This window comes from Balaenoptera physalus (assembly GCF_965194825.1).
Source record: "Balaenoptera physalus genome assembly, chromosome: 20".
Taxonomy (NCBI): Eukaryota; Metazoa; Chordata; class Mammalia; order Artiodactyla; family Balaenopteridae; genus Balaenoptera; species Balaenoptera physalus.
In genome coordinates, this window is record NC_138901.1 from 615,761 (window position 1) to 640,774 (window position 25,014).

At 47.7% G+C, this 25,014-nt stretch overlaps 1 protein-coding gene across 3 annotated transcripts in view; it reads right to left on the reverse strand.

Annotated features, from left to right (window-relative positions):
* PRKCA (protein kinase C alpha) overlaps positions 1-25,014 on the reverse strand; it is a 368,584-nt gene that overhangs the window by 100,093 nt on the left and 243,477 nt on the right. For all 3 annotated transcript variants that reach the window (XM_082441894.1, XM_082441892.1, XM_082441893.1), the window contains exons 4-5: positions 7,847-7,958; positions 4,398-4,526 (exon numbers count right to left, since the gene is read on the reverse strand). In XM_082441894.1, the coding sequence (XP_082298020.1) occupies positions 4,398-4,526; positions 7,847-7,958 (241 nt within the window). The remainder of the gene's footprint in view (positions 1-4,397; positions 4,527-7,846; positions 7,959-25,014) is intronic.

A 25,014-nucleotide genomic window follows, 5' to 3' on the forward strand; every position in this document is an offset into this window, starting at 1 on the left:
CTTACAACATTAAATTGAAAATTCGTTCCCACGAGGGATTATTTTTCTTTACCACTCCTCCAAACCAGATAAAAGGTACACAAGAATGTAGGAAACCTATTAAAATCGCATACTGAACGAAAAAATAAAAATGACACTGTTCAGATAACATCAGCACCACTGCCCAAAGGCAAAAAATAAAAATATACCACGAAAGCACAGGCCTTTCCCAGAAATACCGTACCAATCTCGAAAGGAAACTGATCTCTGACTTCAAAAGGGTGATTTCCATCCCAGGAGTCCGTCGGGAATTTCTATTTTACTTTGGGAATTATTTTCAATTTGAGTGATTCTGCACAGGTCAAATGGAAATGGAGCTAATCTAACAATTAACACAGGTACTTAGGGTTTAAGTGCATTTTCCAAGAAATCACTTGCATTGGTATCATAAGCTCTGCTCGTTATGGTCTATTGTTTACATCTGTGTTCCCGTTAAGGCCGGCTAATTCCGCTACCCCATCTCAGCCATCAGCTGCGGGTCTCTTCCCTCTGGCCTCTCAAACACCTACAGTCCTTCAGCCTCTTTCTCCGCGGGGTCTTTCCCTCCCCACCCCGTACGCCCCAGAACCTCCCCAGTCACAGTTATGTGACTGTCTGGCACCCACATAACTGAGCACTTAATTATACGTGGCCTTGGCTTGTTCTTTAATTCCTCCACATGTTACACTTTTCTCCCCTGGTCCTACGTCCCACGTTTATTCAGAGAAGACTCTTTAATTAGTAAGAGAGACCCGGGAGACTGACAGCATTTGGGTGCAGGGGTCAGACTTGGGCTCAGGCCGCCTCCCTTCACTTTCTGCCTTGTAACTCGGAGCAATTTCCTTCCCCCCTCTTAGCTCCTTTGCTCATCTTGAAAATGAGGGCAAGAACAGTACGCTGTGGTATAGTTTTTGAGGGGTCAGGGAAACAATGGCTATGAAAGCACTCAGCATGGGGAAAGGTCCAGTCCTGTGGACAGTAGTACATACACGGGAAGGACTCGGTCAATGGCACCTGTTGTTACGGAAACCGTCTGTCAAGACACACACACACACACACACACAAGTGCCAGATCCGCTGGGTGAGGAGTGGTACAGGCAGGTGATGCAGGAGGGGTGGCAGGTACCGCTAGGGAGGGGCTCTGGCTGGTGTTCCTTGCTGGCCTTTTCTACTGGAATAAGGAAGCCTGAGGTCTTCTCTCTGACTCTTTAAAACAATTTCTAGTGACTAACATGGGTACCTATTGTTCACAAATTTATCGGGTACTATTTAAAAATGTGACTACATTGATGCCTAAAGTATGGTTATGTAAGGATGTGATTATCAGGGGCTGCTGGGTGAAAGGTGCAGGGAACTCTGTGTTACTTTTGTGACTTTTTTTGTACCATAAGCTCTACTCATTATGGTTTATTGTTTATATTTCTGTTCTCCTTGAAGCCAGGCTAATTCTGATTCTGCAAATCTAAAATTACTCTAAAAGTCTTAAGGAAATGATTACTAACAGGTTATTTCCTTTAGTTTGGATGTCTATATTTAGGACTGAATTTCCTGCACACAAATAACTACTGTATTTTTAAGTTAGATTTGCTGTGGACTGAATGTTTGTGCCCCCAAGTTTGTATGTGGAAGCCCTAACCCCCTAGGGTGATGGTACAGGAGGTAGGGCCTTGGGAGGGGATGAGGTCATGAGGGTGAGGCCCTTAGGATGGGATCAGTGCCCTTAGGAGACACCACTGAGTTTGCTTCCTTCCTCCCTCTTCCCTCTTCCAGCCTCTCTCTCTCTCTCTCTCTCTCTCTCTCAAGTGAAGACACAGCCAGAAGGCAGCCCCTGCAAGCCAGGAGGAGATTTCTCTCCAGAAACCAAACTGGTGGCACCTTGATCTTGAACTTCCCGGCCTCCAGAACCCAAGAGAAATTCAGTCCGTGGTATTTATTATAGTAGCCTGAACTAAGATAAGATTCCAGTTCCTACTGGTACTGTCATTAAAATATCTCTACTTCTATCAGTTGAATATGTAACCATTAAAGTGACCATCTGTGTGACTTTGGACAAGTTATTTAGTTTCTTTGTGCCTTGGTTTCTTCATCTATACGGATAATAAATTTCCGCACAGGTTTAAGTAAGTTAATTATGTAAAGTGCTTCGAAGGTGGCCCTTTTGTGGGAAGTGCTCAGTCACTGTGAGCTGCTGTTGCTGCTGTTATGAAAGTATTGCTGAATTCATAGTCCTAGAGCAGAACTACGTCTCTGCACAAATGTGTAGACTCGTTCTCAAGAGACATGACCTAGATTGCAGCCATAGGTTACACTGGTTGGCTTTCATGCATGAAGTCTCGAACTCAGGGAGGGTGTCTTCCCCTAAGACGATTCCACAGTTGTGAGTCAAGTCCAATTCTTGGCAACGCTGGAGTGATCAGCACAGGAGTCCCAGGAGGATATGCCTGGCTGCCCCCTGCAAGGTGGGTCTTTCTCGCGTACCGTGTGCCGCCCCAGCCAGCGCACCTGTGCCCCTCTGTGCAGTTCCACACCTGCAAGGTGGGTCTTTCTCGCGTACCGTGTGCCGCCCCAGCCAGCGCACCTGTGCCCCTCTGTGCAGTCCACACCTGCAAGGCTCCTGAGGCTCACAGAAGAGCCTGGCACACTCAGGCAGCGCCACACGCAGAAGGCACGGGCCGGGCTAGCACGCACAGTCTGTTTTGTACTCAGCAGCACAAGGAGTGCGGGCTGAACGCTGGAGTCCCTGCCAGGCAGTCCAGCCCTCAGGGAGCTGTGACCCTCCCGGCTGAGCTCTGACCCTCCCCTGTGTGTCCACATCGCCGTGGCCGTGGGCCGCCGTAAAGCCAGGGCAAAGCACTGCCCCGTTCAGCCAGCAGGCGTTCTGCTGCGACCCCTCACCACTTGCTCAGTCTCTGTTTTATGGCAGTTTTCTCTGAAACTGCACGCTCCCTGCCCCTAGAACGGGACTTTGACAATGAGGGAGCCTTGGTAAAAAAGAGAGAAATAAGCGTGGGGCTGCGACGGTGCAGACCCGCTTGTGGCCCCGCTGCAGCATCCGTGCAATCAAAGGGAACGCAGGCGAGAACCGCAGCCCCAAGCACAAGGGGGCAGGCAGGACGGTTTTGAGAAAATCAAGGAACTTCTCTGAAACACAAAGGCACCAGGGGTCCCGTGTCTGTGATGGGGGTTTTATGCACGATCCCATTCTGACCATTAGCCGTGTGTGGTTCGTTTCATCAGGTTACCCAGCCGCAAAGCGTGTGGACCCTCTCCTCGCAACACCTCAAAACCTTGTCTGATGCTCCCTGAATGCCTACCTGACAGGACAGCACTGGGTAGAAAACTGGACTGTTTTCCAAAGAAAAAAAATGTGAGGGTGTTCCCTAAAGTGAGCTTTCCCTGGGCTTCCCCCCCCAACCCCGCTTTCTCCTTAAACAGACTCTTCGAGTCTTTTTTTCCTATAATATCTTCTGTCATTTACGATAAAATTAAATCAGTTTTTCCACGTTTAAATACAAATGGGAACACAGTACGTTTGCTGATCTGATGAGACTAAATGTCCTGGTCCAGGAGAAGGACCCGCGTGCAGCGCGGGTGGTACCCGAGAGGCCTCCAGAGCAAGGACGCGACGCTGCCGCCTGAGACTTAAACCTTACTCAGCACAGAGCGTGTCACCATGAGGACCCTCGGCTGAGTGTGGATTTGGTGGGAAACCAAAGGAAAAGCTGTGCTGTGACAGTGCGCACCCCGACATGGCCCCGAGGAGGGGCGCCTGGCCTGGGGACATGGAATTCTGGTGCCTCAGCCAGAATTGTGAGTGCAATTGTCTGTGAGTGCAGGTGGTGTGATGGTTAGAAGCACAGGGTCTGGAGTCCTCACTTACTCTGTGACACCGCAGGGTTCCCATTTCTCTGTGCCTCAGTTTCCTCTTCTGGAAAATGAGGCTAATGATCTAGTAGTTGTGAGAAGCAGATAATCTGTGTGGATTTCTCAGCACCGCACCCAACTCAGAGGAGGTGTAAATACCCGAGGCAGCTGCTGTTACCATCACGGCAGGCCCGTCAGGTCATCACAGCCCGACACCCTTAAACACCTGCATCTTCCATCGCCTGCCCTCGCCCGGGTTCCACCTTCACCAGTGGCATCTTGCTTAGTGGCTTCTGGTGTGCCCATCACCAGGGGGACAATCCGCTGGCCCTGCTGGCAGGACACTTCATCCACACGGCCGTGGTGACCCTGACTGACGCAGAGCATTTGGGGATTCGGGAGGCATGTTCACGAGACCCCGTGGCTCTGCGTCCGAGCAGCCTGGGTCTCGGCCCGCCCCTGATCCAAAGCCCACGGGGCAGCACACGCCTCACACCCATCCGAGGTCGCCTTACCTGTGACGTGGAGCTTTTCCTCGGTGACCTCGGCCTTCAGGTAGATCCGGCCCCTCTTCTCCGTGTGGTCCATCCCGCAGAGGCTGGGGACGTTTATCACGCACTGCTTGTGCACGTTCATATCACAGGCTGTGAGTCAAGAAAGCAAAGGGTGAGGCTGGGCGTGTGGCCTGGAAGCATCCCTCCCTCAGTGTTTTGGCTGCATGAACAGAAGTGAAAATGAGCCACCCTCTAACTCGATACTCTGCTATAATGCTTTTGGTGACATAAAGAACTGTTAGCAGATGTCCCTTACAGCACAGGCTTCATGTGAGTGACAATATCCTTAAAATACTCGATCCATATTTGTCCAGTCTTAACTGAAGCAAGACACCCCCCTGTCTTCTGTGAATGCTTCCAATATATAACAGCATACAAAATTCACATAGGTAAGTGTATGTATAGCACAGACTAATTACTATTTTATGTACACAGAGGCAAATAACACGCACATTTTAAACAGAGGATTCTTTCTGCCAAAGAATTTCTTATGCCTTTCTGAAAATTTGCAGGGTTGAGTAAAGGAAATTCAGAAAATGTTCCTTTCCTCAATAAACTCTGTATTTCCAAGGAGGCTTAAGTGCATTGCTTTTGTTTGCTGTTGTTTTTAAAAGAACCTGTGCTTGATATTTTAAACCTGTCTTCAGATATTTAAGTATTATTCTGAGTAAAACAAATATACGCCTGGCATAAGCCATTTCTCAGCAGCTGACATTACGTGGGCGAGACAGGGGGAGGATTAAAGAAAGGTCAGTCTTACTGTAATGGACTAAAGGGACCCTGAAGAGAGTCCGGGGCACTGGGCACAGACAGAAGACTCTGAGTAGGTGTTTCAGCTCTACCGGCCCTGTACCTTCAGGCTTCCAGAAGGAGGGGTGGCCCCTGGAACGCCTGTGAATCCTCCAGGGGATGCTACAAGGCTCTTTTGAGCCTTCGTGCCCCTTTCATTTTCAGTGGTTAATTTTAACGTGGTGAACTAAATAGCAAGAAGCATCATGAACAATGGATCTCAGCTACGATTATAAAACACCGAAAGCAGGAAAAGGGATACAACGAGGGAAGAACGATTAATGTGGATTCATTCCCAAAGGGAACCGTTCAAAATCACGTACCTTGATTCGGCCAATACAAAGCCTCTTGAAAAGCTGTGCTATGACCCGCATTGACCAAATCACGTGTTCAAGTACTTGGGCAGAACGTGCAACTTAAGGGAATAAATGCCAGAGCCTCTGGAAAGGACGTGGACCTCAGGGAGGGCGTGGGAGGTGAAAGGGCCCTGGGCTGTATCTTTGTCTCGGCACTGCCGTCCGAGGCTTGTATCGTACATCCTGGGAAGCTCATTTGCTTTCCAACTCCCTTTCCTACTCCGCAAACTAAGAGGCCTGCACGAGTGGCTGCTGACTTCTTTCCACCGAGCAGAAATGTCTACAGCATCATAACCTACTGTGTGTAAGGGCAGAGGAAGAGGCTTCTTCTCCGCACAAGTGGCTCCGGCTGGGGGGTGGTCTGGGTCCTGGCACCCATCTGCGTATTATCCTACACCCCCAGGAAGAAGCACAGGCAGCAGCCCCAGAAACCCCAGGACTCCAAGGCAAAGGGCTTAAAACAAAACACACTGGTTTAGGTCAGGGGTTTTCAAAACGTTTACTAACAGAACCCATTTTACAACCAAAATGTTAATAAGCAGGATCCTAATCTACAAACCAGATGAGTGTTATTTCATTAGCATACACTTGGTTAATAAATTCAAATCTATACCATTTATTTACTATAAAGACATTCCTGGATAACCAAGAAAGGCCTCTGATGCAAACAAAACTTTGCACCCAGCCGTTAGGGATGCCGGGTGAAGACTCAGTTCGGCCTCAGCGATGCATTTATTTCTGTCTTGTGTTAAAGCTGGACAGCATCCCCAAATCCTGGTTCACCCAGAAGAGGACGGGCAGCTGGTGCCCTTCTTTAAGTGCACCCTTCACGACCCCAGCTGACTCTGCAGTGGATGTAGCAGGAGAAACGGGAGGGCCCCTTCTGCCTACTGAGTGAAGCTGGGGACATCAGTCTGCAAGGTCACCTTCAACTCGTCAAGGTTGAGTGCCTAACACAGCTGAGGATTCACTTTTGTTCCAAGTTTAAAAATAATTAAAAGTGTATTTACAAGTGCACTTAGAATCCACACTTGCAGAGCCTCTGAAAACGGTGTCTTTGGAATCCTAGCGTTTCCCGAAATGCAGGAAGCCACTGGCCTTGCCAATCACGAAGCTTCCATGAAGCTCTCATATTCTACAGCGTGGGAAGGTGAAGTAGCCCTGTGTTCTGAGAAGCCATCCGTCTACTCCATAAAGTTCATAGAGCTTGATGTTTATGTGCAGTTGGCCCTTGAGTGACACGGGTTTGAACTGCACAGGTCCACTCAGACACGATTTCTTTCCAACAACTCCACAGCTGCTCGCCCCAAACCACACCCCCGTATCCGCTGACTGTGGGCGCTGAGCGTCTGCGGAGGGTCCTGGAACCGACCCCCCTCGGATACCGAGGGAAGACGACATACTTATGTCTTTGCTCCGTGTCGGGACACACAGATGAGGCTCGGGCCCTAAGAGCCGTCACTAACGAATGACACATCTTATATTCCCATGACCCTTCCCCTTCTACTAGAAAAAACCGGCTCAGTAAGTACCTTTTCATGTCCTAAGAATAAAATTTTATTGAAACAAATAAATAGCCTGGGGAATCTCATTACATGACAGTAATCAAAGCAGAGAGTTTCCACAGAAAGAAAGAGATGTTTTTCTTTCCTCCTGGTGTTTGGTGGAGATACACACAGAGCAGAAAGCGGAAGGGGAGAGGACGGATGTCTTCCGGGATTTCATCTCTAACTGACCTGGTAGGAATCTGATCTGTCCAGAAACACACAGGGCAAGTGAACTTCAAAAGTAAGATGCCCTCCCCGTTTTCATTTTCGCTGCGGTTTCAGCGCTACGGAGAGCCTACTGGAGTTTTCCACAGTCCACCCACTAATTAGAGACCCGGGAAGATAAGGAGTACGAATGCTCAGCTCATCTTGAAGCCGAACCAAACGTGGAATCTGGAGGTGGGGACACATGGCATTCGTTGTGGGGTTTGACGGGCCTGCGTGCGACAGCGATTGAAGATCTCTACCACGGAAGACCGGGGCAGCACCGACTCCATTAAATCGCGTGCTTTTGGGGTGAGGGTTCATAAGTAGGCAGTTAAGTAGTTTAATAAACCAGAACTTCGAGAGCGGAGAGATTCTCTACTTCTTCAGTAGAGTCCATATCTGAACGAATTCTACTGACGGGCTGAAAAGTCACTACATCTTGAGGGGCCCTGTCAACCCCGGACGCATCTGCAGAGCCTCACCATCTACTAGGAAAAGAAAACTTACTTACTGTCACACTTCATCCCTTGATGGATAAGTCCGTACAGCAGGGACCCGCAGTGATCGCAGAAGGTGGGGCTTCCGTAAGTGTGGATCTTGAACTTGTGCTTGCTCCTGGGGTCCTGAGGGGAGAGGCAGCACACTGCTCATCAGTCACGGGGAGACCTCGCCTGGGGGCTAGGCCCGGCTCAGGCCCGCCCCTCCCGTCCCCACCGCAAGGCTCCAGGCGCCAGGCTGTGTGCGCACCGCTGTCTGAGGTCACACGATGGGCGGGGGCACCTTTGCCGCACCGTGTTTTAAGAGGCTGCCCGTTCCGGGCTGGGCACTGGATGCCCACGTTCCCTCTCTTTCCGGGGTGTCATCCGCACACAGCGGGGTTTCTCCCAAAGCTACCGCTTCTGGACCCAGAGTCGTCAAGGTGCCCGAGGGCACGCAGAGCGGTTCAGACACCACGGTCTTGCCGCATCCCCAGGGCCCAGCGTGGGCTGTAGCAGGCATAAAATCAGGGTGTATCTGTGAAGCTGAGCTGAGTGACCCTGGAGCCGTTCAGCAGACTTTGGGCCATTTCCTTCTGGGCGAGGTTTCCAGGAATATACTCTAAGACCAGATATGCACCCAAACCCACAGGGACGTCTTCCTGCTTCTGCACCATTTCCAAAGCATCATATGCATTTGCAGAGGGAAACTTCAGTGTAATCAGATGAACACTGGAAATGCCTGGAAGCACCCCCCCCAGCCCCCGTGGCAATTCATCTCCTCTAGCGCCACGCAGATTACTGAAGGGACAACTAGGCAGCCTTTTTCCAAGTAGTGTTTTGTTCCTCAACCTACAGATAGATTATAGACAAGGAAGCAAAAATCACACCTAGCACACAGTAGTAATGACAGAGCAGGGGCTCTGGGGTCAGACTGCCTGTGCTCAAATCCTCGTTCCATTCCTTCCCAGAGGCATGACCTTGGGCAAATTACTCATCCTTTCTGCCCCATCTACACACCGGGAAATTAATGGGACTTGTCTTACGTGGTTGATATAAAGACAAAACAAGTCAATCTCAGTGAGGTGCTGAGAAGGGAAAACCCACGTAAAGCAGTAGCCCCTCTGCTTCCTGCACCTCTGTTTATTAATACGTAAAGTCGAGCACTGAGCTGAAAGACCAACACATCCTATTTGAGCTACAAAACAATTTCATCCTCAACATGCCACATCAGAACCCTTCCTCATTCAATTCCTCCTCCCAAATCATTCTCTGTGGCCTGAGCAGGTGCCACTGTCTGAATGAAGGAAGATGCCAGGGGAGCAGGGTTACGGGGAGGAGAGACCACGAGCTCCACTACAGACAAGGGAAGCCTGGGGTGTCCTTGAGGTGTCCTTTAGTCTGGGGCTTCTCCAATGCAAAGGTACTCAAAGAAAGATATTCTTGGCTTCTGACTTCCTAAGAGCCTGGGTGCTGGTGATGTGAGGGAATTCCAAAGGTGATCTTGACTTCATAAGATAACTGACCTTTTGGTTGACATTGGAACCTAAAATCTAAGACACATACCGACCAATGAATTATTTTGACTACTTTTTAAAGATAGAAATTGAAAAATTCTGGAATATTTTAATCATGCAGATTAAAATAGTATAAAGAATAGTAAGCCAAACGCTCATGGAAACCTGATAAATGTTAGCATTTCCTCCGATCTGTCACTGTATTAATACAATGTATTAATCACTGTAATAATAATAATTATTATTATTACCCTCATTCTACAGAGATGCTAGCGCTCTTCGAAGTCCTGTGGCCAGTGAACATCAGAGGTGGGATCTGACCAGCAGCTGAGACTCTAACACTGGTTCCCATCCGAGAGCTTTCAGAAATCCACCCAGAATGAGGCTCTGCCTCCTAACACCTTTTGAAAATCTTTTTATATCTGCAACACAATTTTTTTTTGAAATGAGAACACCACCTGTTTCTTGTAAATAAAGTTTTACGGAACACAGCCGTGCTCATTCATTTATGTATTTCCTGTGGCTACAATGGCAGAATTGAGTGACAGAACCTGCATGGCCCACAAAGGCTAAAATACTAACTGGCCCTTACAGAAAAAGTCTGCCAATCTCTGCTCTAGGACCGTGGTTTCCAAAGTATGGTCCCTACACGGCACCAGCATCACCTGAAACTTGTTAGAAAGGAAATCATTTAGCGCTTCCCCAGACCAACTGAATCAAACTCTGCGGAGGAGGCCTCAACACGCCCTGCAGGTGAGCCTGATGTTGGCAGGTACACGAAGGTGGGGAACCACTGCTTTAGAAGGTTACTCCACAAATATTTAGTAAGTGCTTATTGGGTGCCAGGTGCCTACATGTGTAAATGATCGACACAGGTCACTGGTTTACTTTGGAAATGTCTCTTGGGATGAGAAAAATCCACACCTTCCTTGGGAGGTGACTTTTCCATCCAGTAGCAGCTGTGAACGTGGTCTGAAGTGCGGGCTTAGCCTTCCACCAATTTCCCCAATATTCCAGGATGCTGGGCAAAATGTCAAGGGCACAGGCTGGTGTCAGTACCAATTAAAAGTTCCCAATGCGGATAGTAAAGGTCGTGTCCTACCACGTGGAGGGCAAAGAGGAGGCCAGGGGGAAGGACTGCCTGTTCTCCCTGCAGAAGGACAGCATCAACCGTCAGCGTGAAATAAATCCAGCGTGGCAGCTCCCACACAGCCCCTGGAGCCTGGGCACACCAGGCGGTCCCAGGGCAGCTGTCCTGCCAGTTGGCTGTCACATCGATCTCTGTTGACGTGGCACACGGGGAACTTGCTTCACTTCTCAGGAGGATCTAAGGCTTACTCATCCAAGCCCATGTGGCATCTTCAGGCTCTCGCCTTTGGAGGTGCAGGAAGAGAGCTGGCCCTCCTGGATGTGGCTGGAGAAGGACCAGGTTCTTGGCGTCTTTACACCCTAAAACTGTGCCAAGGACGGTGCCTACGGTAACAATGACAATAACAACACAAACGCACCACCTGCTTGTGGACCATCCCTGTGTGCGGGAGCTTTACGAAAACCAACATCTCTCCTATAGAAAGAGCCTTTACCAGGATTCTGGAGACCTGTGTTCTGACTCTGCCTTGACACAAACTCAGCAGCCTTGGAAAAGTCATGCCATTTATTTACAAAGCAGAAATAAACCCAGTCTGCCAATGTCCTAGCCGGGGGGTGAGGGTGAGGGTGAGGGAACATATGAGAAGGGGCTTTGCAACCTGAAAAATCCCTGGATGAAGGCAAGAGAAAATTACTTCCAACAATAACATAATCATCATAAACTCCAAGGTGTCAAAGGTTTCCCAGCAATACTTCAGGGACCTGGGCTCGCATGGGGAGGAAGGAGAAAGCTAACGGGCTCCGGTGCCCACAGGCGGCTGGAGGGGAGGCCAGGTTGGCAAGAAGGCACAGGACTCTGTCTGTGGCCCTGAGTCCTTCCCCTCCGCCCTGGACTCGCCCTCCAGGGCAGCGCCTGTGAGACAACCTGCCCGGGCATCACGGCGAGGGGCCGCGACCACCTCCTGCAGCGCAGAAGTGAACTCAGGAGCACAGATGCTCTTCCTGGTCTGATCTCACCTCGTCTGACAAGAGAAACCAGTGTTAGCTGAAGGGCTGTGACTTAATGGAGACTTGCAGAGAGCAACTGCTCTAAAAATCAAACTTCCCGGATCTCTGATTTTCCATCAATAGCCAGTAACTTCTTTGGGCCCCAACTTCCTCATCTGGACCCCGAGGGTGTTGGTTGGATCGGGACCTTTCCTGTGGGATTTTGGGGAGCCCGACAGAGGTGTCGGGAGGTCCCGTGGGATGAGGACGGGAGAGGGAGGCTGCTGCGAAAAGAAAAATTTGAAAACAACTGGACTAGATGATCTCTGATCCTGTCTTGCTTTCAAAAAGAAAACAACCAACTTTTCATCTTTTATTTTGAAATCATCGTAGACTCACAAGAATTTGCAAGCAAAGTACAGACCGTCCCCATGCAGCCCTCACCACCCTGCTTCCCCCACTGACAACATCTTACACGAGTGACCGCGGGACATCAGCAAAGCCGGGACACGGACAGTGCTGCCGAGACATGAACTAAACGACAGGCCTGAGAGTTTCACCAGGTCTTACGTGCGTAATTCCAATGCATGTACTTTTACTGTACAACTTACGAATTAAATACTCTGTTTACTGAATAGGGAATACAGTAATATTTGCTGGGTAAATACCATTAAGTCAAGCAGGACACATTAAGTTAAAGGCTCATCTGTTGTTGGTTCATCAAATATGTAACCCACTGGATCTCAAGGGATGGGGTCCTGGGAGAATGAGTCTCAAGACTGATCTGAAAAGTAGAATCAGATTGCTTTGCTCTAAGCATAGGAAGCATGTGCTGTTTCTAAAACGTTCTGATCAGTTTTTCAAAACAAAAGCATTTCGAGGCACAGGCCGACTGAGGGATCCCCCGAAGTGCAGGACCAGCCACGGGGCCTGGGACAGTGAAAGGTGTGTCAGCCATGGCTTCCAGGTGATGCTGGTAACCCGGATGGAAAGATAGGACCCCAAGGCAGGAGCTGTGTCCCGCGGGCTCCAAGATGGGCTTCCTGACAGCTGCTGAGTGAATCACACAAACAGTGCCTGCCGTGGCGTCCCCAAGAGGCTCCGTGTGGCCAGGGAGGTGTGCGCAGAGGAGCTGAGCCTTAGGTGCCCGAGTGCCACTCGCCCTCGGGTAGTGAGAAGCAGCGTTTGACGGACGGGACCCGAGGGGTCTTTCTGACATCTATAAACCTCGACATCCAACACTTCCACTGGGGAAGCCCCAGGTAGCACCCCGGCCCCTCTCACCTTGTCTTGGGTGTTCCCTACTCCTGGTCTAACCATCTTCTGCCAACACCGCATCTGCCGAAACACCTAAAAAAGCAACAGCGAAGGCTGCTTCGTCCTGCCAGGAAGCCGCTCCAGATGCCGGGACCAGGCACGCTTTCCTTCTTTCCTCTGGCCTTCCGGAGTGTTTTATTTCTTTTACCTGCCACTCATGCAGACAGTTACTCCTCTACCTTCCTCCCCCTCCATCCTCTCATCATTTGTCACCAGGCCCCCAGCCCCCGCTGGAGGACAGACGCTGAGGGCTTTGAAGAGATTTCCTAAAGCACACTGCTGAATTTGCAGCTGGACCAGAACCAAGGCTGGCAAGTAAGTTTTCACGTTATCTCTGGGCTTCCTGGAAACCAAAGCAAGGAGGGAAAAGAAACAAACATGATATTAGGTTCCTCTGGGACCGCAAAGCCACCTGGATGCAGAAACCTGCCTTAGCGCCGTCTAAAGGCATTTTGTCTCATACATGGTGAACCTCCATACACGTGTGTGAAAGGGACCTCCGAATCTTTAACAGAGCACACTTCCATCCCTGTTCACCTGGGGATTCACGATAGGTGTTCCACATATAAGTTAGGGTAAGTCCGGCTGCACCTGGTGCCGCAGTGACACGGCTGGCCTACATACCAAATCTGCTCTACTCCCAAGTCGGTAACACTTTCTCATTTAGTGCAATACGTGCAAACCTTACCTTTTACTTCTCTAGGCATTGGCAACCTCTCATTAAGAGGAGTGTGAAACCTGCTGTCATATGTCACAAGCCTGACATTATGTTATAACGAAAGCGGGAAACACTCAGCTTAGACGTTTCTGTCGTCTACACGTTTGGGGGAGAAAAAAAGTTTTTGACTAAACCAATTTTCATAGGCACAAATGAAGTCTAACCCACAAATCTAAATCTAGGCTGCTTAGGAAAAAAATAACACGTGAACATTTCAAGTTCTACTGGAAGCATCTGCTAGCCTGCTTTTCCTCTCTTAGTTTTATAATACAGCAACTTAATTGGAAACAGATCTCAGCATTTCTACCAGGACTTTTCAAAGTCTTTCACCATCATCACCATCATTTTGTAATACGTTCAGAGTAGTAAACCCATGGGTGTGCAGTGTGCAATATTTTGACGCTGATGGGCCTTGCGTTTCCCAGACATCTTCTTGTATTGTCTGTAAGCATCTAGAAGGCGTCTTCGAGATGAGGTGTAAGTTGCAGGCTTCCATGGTGGACACGCATCCGGCAGCACGCAACGTGAACCCTCTAGAGGAGTTCAAACCCTCGTACCCCAGGAGGCGGGCAATCAATGATGCTCTTCGACAAGGACGTTTATATCTGAATAGACATCCCTTCAAATGCCCTTTTTTTTTTTTTCCGTGATTATTATGTTTTGATTCTGGGTGCCTGGTCTTTCTTTCTTCCTGGTCCCCATGCCTACTTTTAGAGTTTCCAAAGATTTCTTCTTTTTTTTAATAAATTTATTTATTTATTTATTTTTGGCTGTGTTAGGTCTTCGTTTCTGTGCAAGGGCTTTCTCCAGTTGCAGCGAGCAGGGACCACTCTTCATCGCGGTGTGCGGGCCTCTCACTATCGCGGCCTCTCTTGTTGCGGAGCACAGCCTCCAGACGCGCAGGCTCAGTAGTTCTGGCTCACGGGCCTAGTCGCTCCGCGGCATGTGGGATCTTCCCGGACCGGGGCACGAACCCGTGTCCCCTGCATTGGCAGGCGGATTCCTAACCACTGCGCCACCAGGGAAGCCCCAAATGCCCTTTTAATTGGATGAGTTAAAAAAACGGCAGGCTTCTGGCTAGAGGTCATCCGGGCTTGAATTTTCCACCTGAACGTGAATGTCTCCGAAATGCCCTACACCTTTCCCATAGAGGGAGGACGGAAACAGCTGTCACTGAGGGCTGGGGCTCAGGCTTTAGGAGTTTCTGGAAAAGACTGCTTTTCACTGAAGCCCGGGGTGCGGTTTCCACAGCCGCCCTGAGCGGCGTGGCTCCTTCAAGCTGCTCCCTCCACGTACCAGGAAAGGTCCCTGTTTCACCATCTGATGTGTTCCCATGAAGCACACTCGTAAGCCAAGCTTGGGTCTAAATGTCACCCACGTGCTGACTACACAAGCAACACCGAAAACATTGCTCCGAGGGCGAATCTGGCATTATTTCTGTGATCTTAAATTTCTTGGGAACAAGTTTTGTTTTGTTTCTTTAAGGTCTATGATTTTAAAAATTCCTATTTAAAACTTTTTGTTAACATCAGAGTATGACCAAAACCAGATCATCTGATGAGGGTGACTTTATGTAACTTGGATACGATTCTAATCATTACGCTGGACCTCGCGTGTTGAGCAAGCAAGGCTCTGACAGCCCTCCTCAGGCTGAGGAATCAGCCCGCTCAAGTGTGCTTTGCCTTTGATAATACCGGTCTTGCTGAATGTGGCCTGCTCTGAAACAGAACTAAGGATCTTCCATTTCTGGTGACAGTTAATTTTTGATCTTAATGTAACCCCATTTTATTCTGATGAGTAACATTTACCTTTAAGTTGGACTACCTTGTCAAACCCGGCTTTGCTAGCAGAAAGACCCTTATGGGTTCTTTGCCCTGATACGTAAGATGCTGTAATCATTAAATGAGAAGCAACAGACTCTTTTTAAAAAATTCTATATAAATCGCTACCAGCAAGGCTAAATAAACCATAATTTACTTAAATTCTGGAATACTCTGTAGCAGTTAAATCAAATGAGCTAGATCTTTCTGTAACTACATGGACAGATCTCCAAGATATATTGTCTAATGAAAACAGCAAGCTGGGCTTCCCTGGTGGTGCAGTGGTTGAGAGTCTGCCTGCCGATGCAGGGGACACGGGTTCGAGCCCTGGTCTGGGAGGATCCCACATGCCGTGGAGCAACTGGGCCCGTGAGCCACAACTACTGAGCCTGCGCGTCTGGAGCCTGTGCTCCGCAACGAGAGGCCGTGACAGTGAGAGGCCCGCGCACCGCGATGAAGAGTGGCCCCCGCTCGCCGCAACCGGAGAAAAGCCCTCGCACAGAAATGAAGACCCAACAGAGCCAAAAATAAATAAATAAATAAATAAATTTAAAACAAAAAGCAAAAAACAAAAAAAAAAACCAGCAAGCTACAGAGGGAAACATAAAATATAATGACATTTACATAAAAAACAGAATAAAAAATAACCCTCGGATAGAGAACGATAAAACAGCTTTTCTCTAGATAGATATATAAGTAAAATACCTTATAAGTATATATAAGTAAAATATACCTCTGACTAGTTTCAGAGGTAACAGTGAGAGGAGGCCCTAAACACTATCGAAACGATTTAAGTCAAAAAAAATGAATTCATACATTATCTACGTAATCCAAATTACCAGGAATCCCAGCTGAATTTATTTGGTTCTATTTCACCCTGTTCATGAGACCATTTAGAGGGAGAGCCTACACATGGTGAAGGAATTCAGGGCACAACTGTTATATCTGGTGGTAAACGGCTTTGTCTGTAGCTTCCCCAGCAACCTGCTGAGAAGGTGTCTACATGAGACCACTGTGCAGATATCTGGTCCCACCAGCCATCAATAAAACTGAAATCTTAATTAAAAGCTATCATATAACCAGCATCTCCTTACTTTGTAATAAATTTTATATGTTAACATCTCGGGAAAACTTGACATATATAAACATCTTATCAATTACTGCTTTCAAATTCCAAAAGAATCTTTGATGATTTAGTATGAAATTCTGATATTAAAATAAGATGCTTGAAATATGCAAGTATTCAAACCACAAAGCCTAACTATTATTCATTAAAAAAAAAAAAGGTATTTCCAGGACTTCCCTGGTGGTCCAGTGGATAAGACTCCACGCTCCCAATGCAGGGGCCCGAGTTCGATCCTTGGTCAGGGAACTAGATCCCGCAGGCTGCAAACTAAGACCCGGCGCAGCCAAATAAATAAATATTTTTTAAAAAATGTGTAGAAGAGCTGAATAGACTTTTTTTTTTTTTTTAAAAAGGTATTTCCTAGTTAGCTATCAATTTCTTCATTATACGTCAAAAATTGTCTGTTGTACACCTACTGTGTGCCAGGTGGTGTGTCCATAGCGGTGGAGGCTCCAGGTCTGGCTCAGGTCCTGCCTCATGTGGGAGAGGCTGCGTTTGCTGCGTTAACAAGTCCCTAACTTCCGGTGGCTCACCACCGTAAACACTTATTTCTCACTCTTCACCCTGGGACCCAAGAGAGCAGCCCCTCCCTGGGATATTGCCAGTCTCACGGCAAAGGAAAAAGAGAAATGGCAGAACCACTCAATGGCTCTTAAATCTCCCACTTGAAAATGGTGCCATCATTTCTGCTCACACTTCACTGGCCAAAGCAAGACACACGGCCAAGCCAAAGTCAACAGGGCAAGGGTGTAAAATCCTCCCCAGGAAGGGGCAGTGAACTGAATAATAAAAGAATCTACAAAGACCCACGGAGAGCTCAAAGTCTTTTGCCATTTTATATTATTTGACGAAGAACAACAGAAGAGCTTCCAACTGTGAAATCCTGTAGGTTTAAGGTCAACTGAAGATAGTTTCAAGTTGGTGATGTCAAATAAACCATCTACCTTTTAGGTATCACATTAGCTTAGCAGCAAAGCTGTGATGAAAAAGCCCCAAATCTCATTGGCTTTCCACAACAAACCTTTGTTTCTCACTCACGTTCTACGTCAGGTGCTGCAAGCTAGCAGTGCTCATCCTGGGACCGAGGGATTAGGAGCCCACCACTCCTGGGGACACACCAGTATCAGGGGAAGAAAAGCAAGAGGTAGGAACTGAACAACGAAATCTGTTCCTGCAAGAGGCATATTTCTCAGCCCCTGGCTACCAGTGGTCCGAGCACAGGGCAAGCCGACCCTGGGGGAGTTGGCTGTCCTCTGCGGGGAGCTGCCAGCCACATGGCGATGGGTGGCTCCATCATCCTCTCACAGGTGACAGAGCAAACGGTGGGGGAAATAACCCAATCTTCCACACCTGTTCCTTTACCTCTTTATCTATACTTTATACCCAGGAGTTCATGAAAGTTTGTGTCAAGGATATATCATCATTTTTCCTTTTCCTAAAGTCAACCTGACTCCTCTGAGGGAAAAAAAATCATTCAAATATTATGTTTCTTTGTCCGTTCAATCAGGTGAGTTAATTAACTAGATTTATGATAAATCTTGCAAATGACAATCTTCTCAGGAAAATCTCACATTTAAAAGAACGTTACTTTTTTCCGTTTTAAGCTTTTGTTTTGAATTTCTTTTAGACTCACAAGCTATAAAACTGCAGAGAGTTCCCACGGAATCCTTCACTCAGCTTCCCTCCGAGGATGGTTTCTTACAAAACCGTAGTAACACAGTCAAAACCCAGGAATGGCCGTCGGTACGATGCTATATTATACGGATTTCACTGGTTTTTACATGCACTCGTTGTGTGTGTGTGTGTGTGTGCGTGCACGCGTGTGTAGTTCCTATGAAACTGATCACATTCATGGTCATGACACAGAACTCTAGCCCCACAAAGAAGCCCCCTGTACTATCCGCCCCTCTAGAGCCATGCCCTCCCCTCATCCACAACCGCTGGCAACCACCCATCTGCTTCTCTATTAGATAAACTTTTATAGCATTTTTGAAAGCACCAAATAATATTCGTGCTACTTAGAGATTTCGTTAGCTCCAATGCCCCAGTCTGAAGGGAAAACAAAACAGGAACCCAAGAAGCATCTTAATTATGTGAACCCTTGCCAGCCCGCAATAGTTATTTGTTTCCTAAAAAAAAAATTCATGGCCAAGTTTATATGACTCTCTGAGAACAAATCAGAGACAAATGGAGACATATTTATTCAAGCATCTCCAAGATTCCGTCATCTTTGTTTCACTGAGTAAAGACAGAATTGGGTTGTTGTTCGCGTGAGGAACCCTGGCTGACACTCTGAGGTGGGATGGGACAGATCTGAAACCTAAGATTTGGTGGGTGGATAATATGCCAGGGATGCTGCCGTGAGTTTTTTCACGGACTCGAAAAAGTATAACATGATTTGCAGGAAGGCTGACCTTCATGCCTCCCTATCATGTTGGAATTCCCCAGCAGCTGGTATTTGTTCAACTGATTAAACAAAACAGGCTAGGCAGAGGCTGTGTTCCTGTCTCTTTCTCGACTGCACAGTCCAGAGTGAGCAGGGTCCTTCCTCTCTCTAGATGCCCGATTCCTTCCCCAGATTGCTTATTACTCCCAATAAATATTTCCCAAGTGGCAATCCTCTCCGAGCTATGTCAGATATTTACTTCCTGACGCCCAGTGATCTTTTTGATTATAACCTTGTGGTAAACATTAATCACCCATTATTAATGCTCAGTTGTTTACTCACAGGCTCAGTTATGTAGGTGAGATCGTATTTGTCATAATAAGACTAGAAAACACAAAGTAGAGAGGAAAATCTTATATTTTGGGTATGCTTCATTCAAGAAAGATATGAGAGTGTGGAGGTGTGTGTTTTCTTAGGAATCATACTAAATAGGTTGGTCTGTGATTTTTTTACTTTTTTTAAACAGTTCATCTCAAACATCTTTCCATGTCATTAAATATATGCAGTATCCCATTATACTGTGTGATATTTTATCATAGGGCCAAACCATATTTGATTTAATCAGTCCCCAGTTCCTGGACATTGAGGTTACTTCCAATTTCACTATTACAAACAACACTACTGACAGGTGTCTGTGAGCACACACTGTGCAAGCATCTTATCAGCAACTCAGGAAAAAAGCCAGAAGTGGAAATCTTGGGCCAAAGGGATAGACATGAAATAGTAAAATGAAAAGCTACGCATCCATTATAAGCCAGGGGTCTGGGTTTTTTAAAATCTTTTTTAAAAATAAGTTTATCTATCTATCTATCTTTGACTGCGTTGGGTCTTCGTTGCTGCACGCGGGCTTTCTGTAGCTGTGGAGAGCAGGGGCTACTCTTCATTGCGGTGTGCAGGCTTCTCATTGCGGTGGCTTCTCTTGTTGCGGAGCACAGGCTCTAGGCGCGTGGGCTCAGTAGCTGTGGCTCGTGGGCTCTGGGTGCACAGGCTCAGTAGTTGTGGCGCACGGGCTTAGTTGCTCCGCGGCATGTGGGATCTTCCCGGACCAGAGCTTGAACCTGTGTCCCCTGCACTGGCAGGCAGATTCTTAACCACTGCACCACCAGGGAAGCCCCAGGCGTCTGTTTTTGATCAAGACATTCTGGCTGGGCTGGCCGCTTGCTGAGCCTCCTGGATAAGCTTGCAAGTCACCAGTTTCACATCTTGGTGAAAAAAAGAGTGATATGTAACTCCTGGCTTTTACTCGATTTCTGTTACGTGCAGGTATTTGTCCTTGAATTAGGATTTCCCCGTCTGCTCCCTGATGCCTGAGCCTCCACAAAACGCTGGCTGACATTTTCTTACCTCCAATTGCAGCTCATCTCCTCAAGGATTTACTGTTCTTCCTATTGATATGTTTTTGTTCCTTTCTAAAACTGGGAATTGAGAAACAGTGAAGGTTCAATCATTTGGGGGACAGTAAATCTCCAGCCATTTGTCAGTTAAGCATGGCTGGTCTAAAGCCGTAAAGCAGGAGAACACCTTACAAATTAAAAAAAAAAAAAAAAAAATCTCTATTTCTAGACTGCTACAAAGTCTCTGGCACTTAGCTTCACACTGACGCACTGGGTTCAGTTTTACAGATGTGACCGTGTGACTCTTCCACCTTGACCTTCACCCTTGAGAAGCACTGTCACAGGCACCGCTGTGCGGTCCCGGGTCCCGCAGCAGCAAAGCACACAGTCCCTCCTCCTTTCTGTCCAAGCATCTCTGCCTTCGGCCGCTGTGCGCCGCTGGTTCTCGAGCACGCACCAGCGTCAAGCAGATGTATCCCTTCCTTTCTGTTTTTTTTTTAAACAACAGGAGGCCACACTAATGCACTTTCTACCCCCTGTGACTTTAATGCATCCCAAGCAACTCCTCCCAGAGCTCAGCCGTAAGGGTAATGACAAAAATAGCACTCGTTCAGTTCTTCAATCCCACATCTTAAACCCCTGGCACATCTGAAGTTTGCCCTTAGTGTGGCAGAAACCTACTATGCACATTTGAATACCTTTTTTGTTGTTATTTAAGTGAAACATACCTAGCAAAAATATCACTGAGAACATGCTAATATTTCTACTCACAGCAAACAGTTGTGTTACAATTAAAGCAGAAATTCAGCATGGTTTGCCCTGACGAACATTTAGTTTTTTCTTTTTTTTTTTTTTTTTTTTTTTTTTGGTTAAGACATGATGATTTTTTTAATAGAAATATAGTTGATTTACCATGTTGTGTTAATTTCTGCTATACAGCAAAGTGATTCAGTTATACATATATATACATTCTTTTTTTTTAAATATTCTTTTCCATTATGGTTTATCATAGGATACTGACTATAACTTTTTTTTTAAATTTTATTTTATGTTTGGCTGCATTGGGTCTTCATTGCTGCATGCGGGCTTTCTCTAGTTGTGGTGAGCAGGGGCTACTCTTTGTTGAGGTGTGCGGGCTTCTCATTGCGGTGGCTTCTCTTTGTTGCGGAGCACGGGCTCTAGGCACGCGGGCTGCAGTAGTTGTGGCACGTGGGCTCAGTAGTTGTGGCTCACGGGTTCTAGAGCGCAGGCTCAGTAGTTGTGGCGCAGAGGCTTAGTTCTGCGGCATGTGGGATCTTCCCGGACCAGGGATCGAACCCGTGTCCCCTGCATTGGCAGGCGGATTCTTAACCACTGAGCCACCAGGGAAGTCCCTGACTATAACTCTTTGTGCTACACAGTAGGACCTTGTTGTTTATCCCAACGTCTAATCTTCAGTGCTTCCTCTTTCCACCGCCCCAGCTGCCCACCCCCATCCAGGGAGGCTACGAGGTGGAGACGGAGCAAACAGAAGAGGGAGGGGTGTTATCTAAAGACATCTGTGCAAATGTCTCTAAGTGATGGTCTTTGTATTTGAGGATAAAGAAATACTGTGATTGCTAGTATTCTAAAAATGACTTTTTCCCCCTGTTCACTGGCTTGACTTTAGAAAAAGTCAACATTTAAAAGAAAAGGGGAAATATAACCAAACCAGATGGCAGTCTGTGGTCTCCTGTAACCAATTTAAAGGCAGCCCCCGACCGACCCACCCCCTTGCTCTACCTGTACACGCAGGGTTCAGAAACGTATTTCCAGTGTACCAGTGTACCTGTTTACCCATCCTTTCTAACAGGATACTGCCAGAAACAGTGAGGGGGAAGAGCTCAGATAAACACACAGAATCCAGCTTATTATTTCCTTTATCTTGTGAAACAGCCAGGAAGGGTCAGAGATGAAGAAACTGAGGCTTGGGAAAGGTTTCAGCGAGATCCATGGCTAGGAAAAGTGGTAAAATTCAGGATTTCAACACAGGCCTTTGACTCGGGTGATGGGTCTGACTCTGGGCTGGATGCTGAACCAGTTTGGCAAGAAGGCTCCTTCCGGTATCAGGATAAATCTGATACACTGTACAGATGCCCAAACTTTTCTTTCCCCCAAGTAACTCAAATGGACCCAGGGCAAAAGGCTATTTTCCCACAAGAACAGGAAAGAAGATAAAATGTAAAGCAGCTGCCTATCGTAAAGCAGAAATAAATGACAATGGCACCTTTCATCTTTAATATGTCTAGATTCCCAGATTATCAGATTACTATTATTCCCAGATATCTCTGGATTAACATCTCCTCTGCTATTGCAAATACCTCCAAGCTGGAGTAGAAAGACAGATACCCTTGGATTCCACTAGAGGGGACCAGCATGACATCGGGGATGGGAAGTCAGATGACTTTTAAGGATTGTCACCCTGAGAGCAGAGAGGAATCCTGCCGCCCCTGCACTGCCGACGAACCCACGTTTCAGAACCTGTGTGCGGCCCTCGTCTTCACGACCGGCGACTCCAGAGAAGTTAAATCAGGCTGAAATTGTATTCAGCCTCTACGATACGTGCAATCTGAACATTCTGTTCGTTCCGGAACGCAATTTTTCTAATTCTTGATCAAGCCCACAGCATTTGGCAGCCAAACCGATGTCACTTCACAAAGAATCTAATTGGTATCCGAAAGTACAAACAGAAATTTCTACAGGGAAGGTAGTTTGTGAGATGCACCCCCGGGAGACTTTCCCACGATGTGTAGGAAGACGGAGGGCTTGTTCATCAGACAAATCAATGGCCCGGCCCAGCGCTGCCCAGCGGACCCGCTGCAGTGTCCACTGCACTGACTGCCAGCTGCGTGCTGAGCACTTGAGCCGTGGTGCCTTCTACTGAGGACCTGAATATTCACTTTTCCTTTACTTTTCATCCGTTTAGATTTAAAGAGCCACAGGTGGCCAGCAGCCCGAGATCACCCTCCCCAGGGACACCGTGTTCACGCCAACGACCTTCTTCCTGTTCCTCCTCAAAAGCCCCTGACAGCAGAGACACGGGGAGGGGCTTTCGGGCTCTGCGGGGAGCCGGCCGAGCTGGCCTGTGCCTCGGGCTGCGCCTCACCCTTGGACAGGCCCTTCACGCTCCCCCAAGGCTGCCACCCGACGCCGGGCGGCACTCATCTGCTCTCTGGGGGCTCCTCCCCATCCACCGTCCCCCCTCCCCCCACATTACTTGTCGTCATCCACCGCCTGGCACACGTTCCTCGGCTCAGAGCGTCCCAGCGGCGCCCCTACCGGCCCCACCCCTCCCCAGGCCGCTGCTCGCCCTCACGCCTGCCTCCCCCCTCGGGGAGAAGCCCGGGGTCCGCAGGCGCCAGCTGCACCCAGATGCGCCCACCCCACCGACACCCAGCCCACCCACCCTTTCCTGCGGGCTCTCAAAGGACCTTTGCTGCTCTGTCCCCATCTCAGGGCCTTTGCACTTGCCATCCCTCTGCCCAGACCGAGCACTAGGGCTCCACATGGACGCCCCTTCCTTGGGCTCAGCCCCCCTCCCATCTCCAGGAGTCCCCCAGAGACTCCGTGTTCTAGTAGCTTATTTCTTCTCATCACTTGATCAGAAATTATTTTCCTTATTTAGTTTTTACTTGTTTCTAAACTCTTCATTCTTTGTCTTTAAAATGCGAATTCCATGATTAGAGAAGACCTCACTGCTGCCTTCTTCATGGCTGAACCACTAGTACCCAAAACAGGGCCCAGCATAAAGCAGACTCTTTACCAACATCTGTCGAATGAAGGAATGAATCCTGTATCCCTTCCTATGGATGGAAAACTCTTAGCGATCAGAGACCGTATCTTCTACCTTCTGGGAGCTCAATACATGTTTGCTGAAGGTCATGACAACAGTGACATTTAATCCCCGCTACAGCCTCCAACCAACTCCTCCACAGGTGACACGCCTTTAAATGAAGGTGCTTTGCAAATGAACCTCCCAGGGTCTCTAAACAGACACAGCACCTTTTGATATATTTCTTTCTCTCAAAAAGCCAAAAGGCAAAAAGACCCAGCTAAGGTCATACGTTTAAGGATGGAAAATTAAATACCAGTTACATTGTTACCCGTTTAGGAAAATTCTAGAACTTATAGCTGATTGCACTTGTGAGTTTATACCACTGAGAGTGAGGACGCAGGTTTCTTTGGTGGGAAGAGGGAGCATTTCAATTTCTTTTACCAAAGAAACGAGATGTGGCACCAGGACAAGACGGGAAAAAAACTGTTTCACCGTCTGTCCTTCAGGAAATGGGAAGAGAAGGCTGAACATGCAACAGAACTCCCGGTCACGGTCTCGGCATTAAACCTCGCAAACCAACAGTTTCCTGGGAAAGGTCAGTGCCTTCCAATTTATGGAGCTAATCACCTGACAAATGTTCCTCTGACATTTTATTTTCTAGGGATGTCGGTCTCACACATTAAAATGAGAACCACAGTCCTAAGGAAAGACCATAAGTCAAGTCTCATTACAACTCACTTTAAAGTTATTTGGTTATACTGTTATTTTGCCCTTGAGCACCGATTAAAAGAAGTGAGCCATCCTCTGGGCCACTGGATCTGCTCTGCTGGGCTAAAATTTTGGCTGTAAACATACCTGTTTGTAATCAGCTTTCCTCTGTTATTACTAATTTTGTTTCTCAGATTACAGATGGAGATGGGCATTGTTTGCATGCAAGAAACTATGAACAACTCAGTATTCATACGGGCTGCCAATGTATTGTTATGATTGTTATTAAGTCTCCTTTTAGAGAACTTTTTCTTAATATGGACTCTGAATTTAGTTTCAAATCCCTGC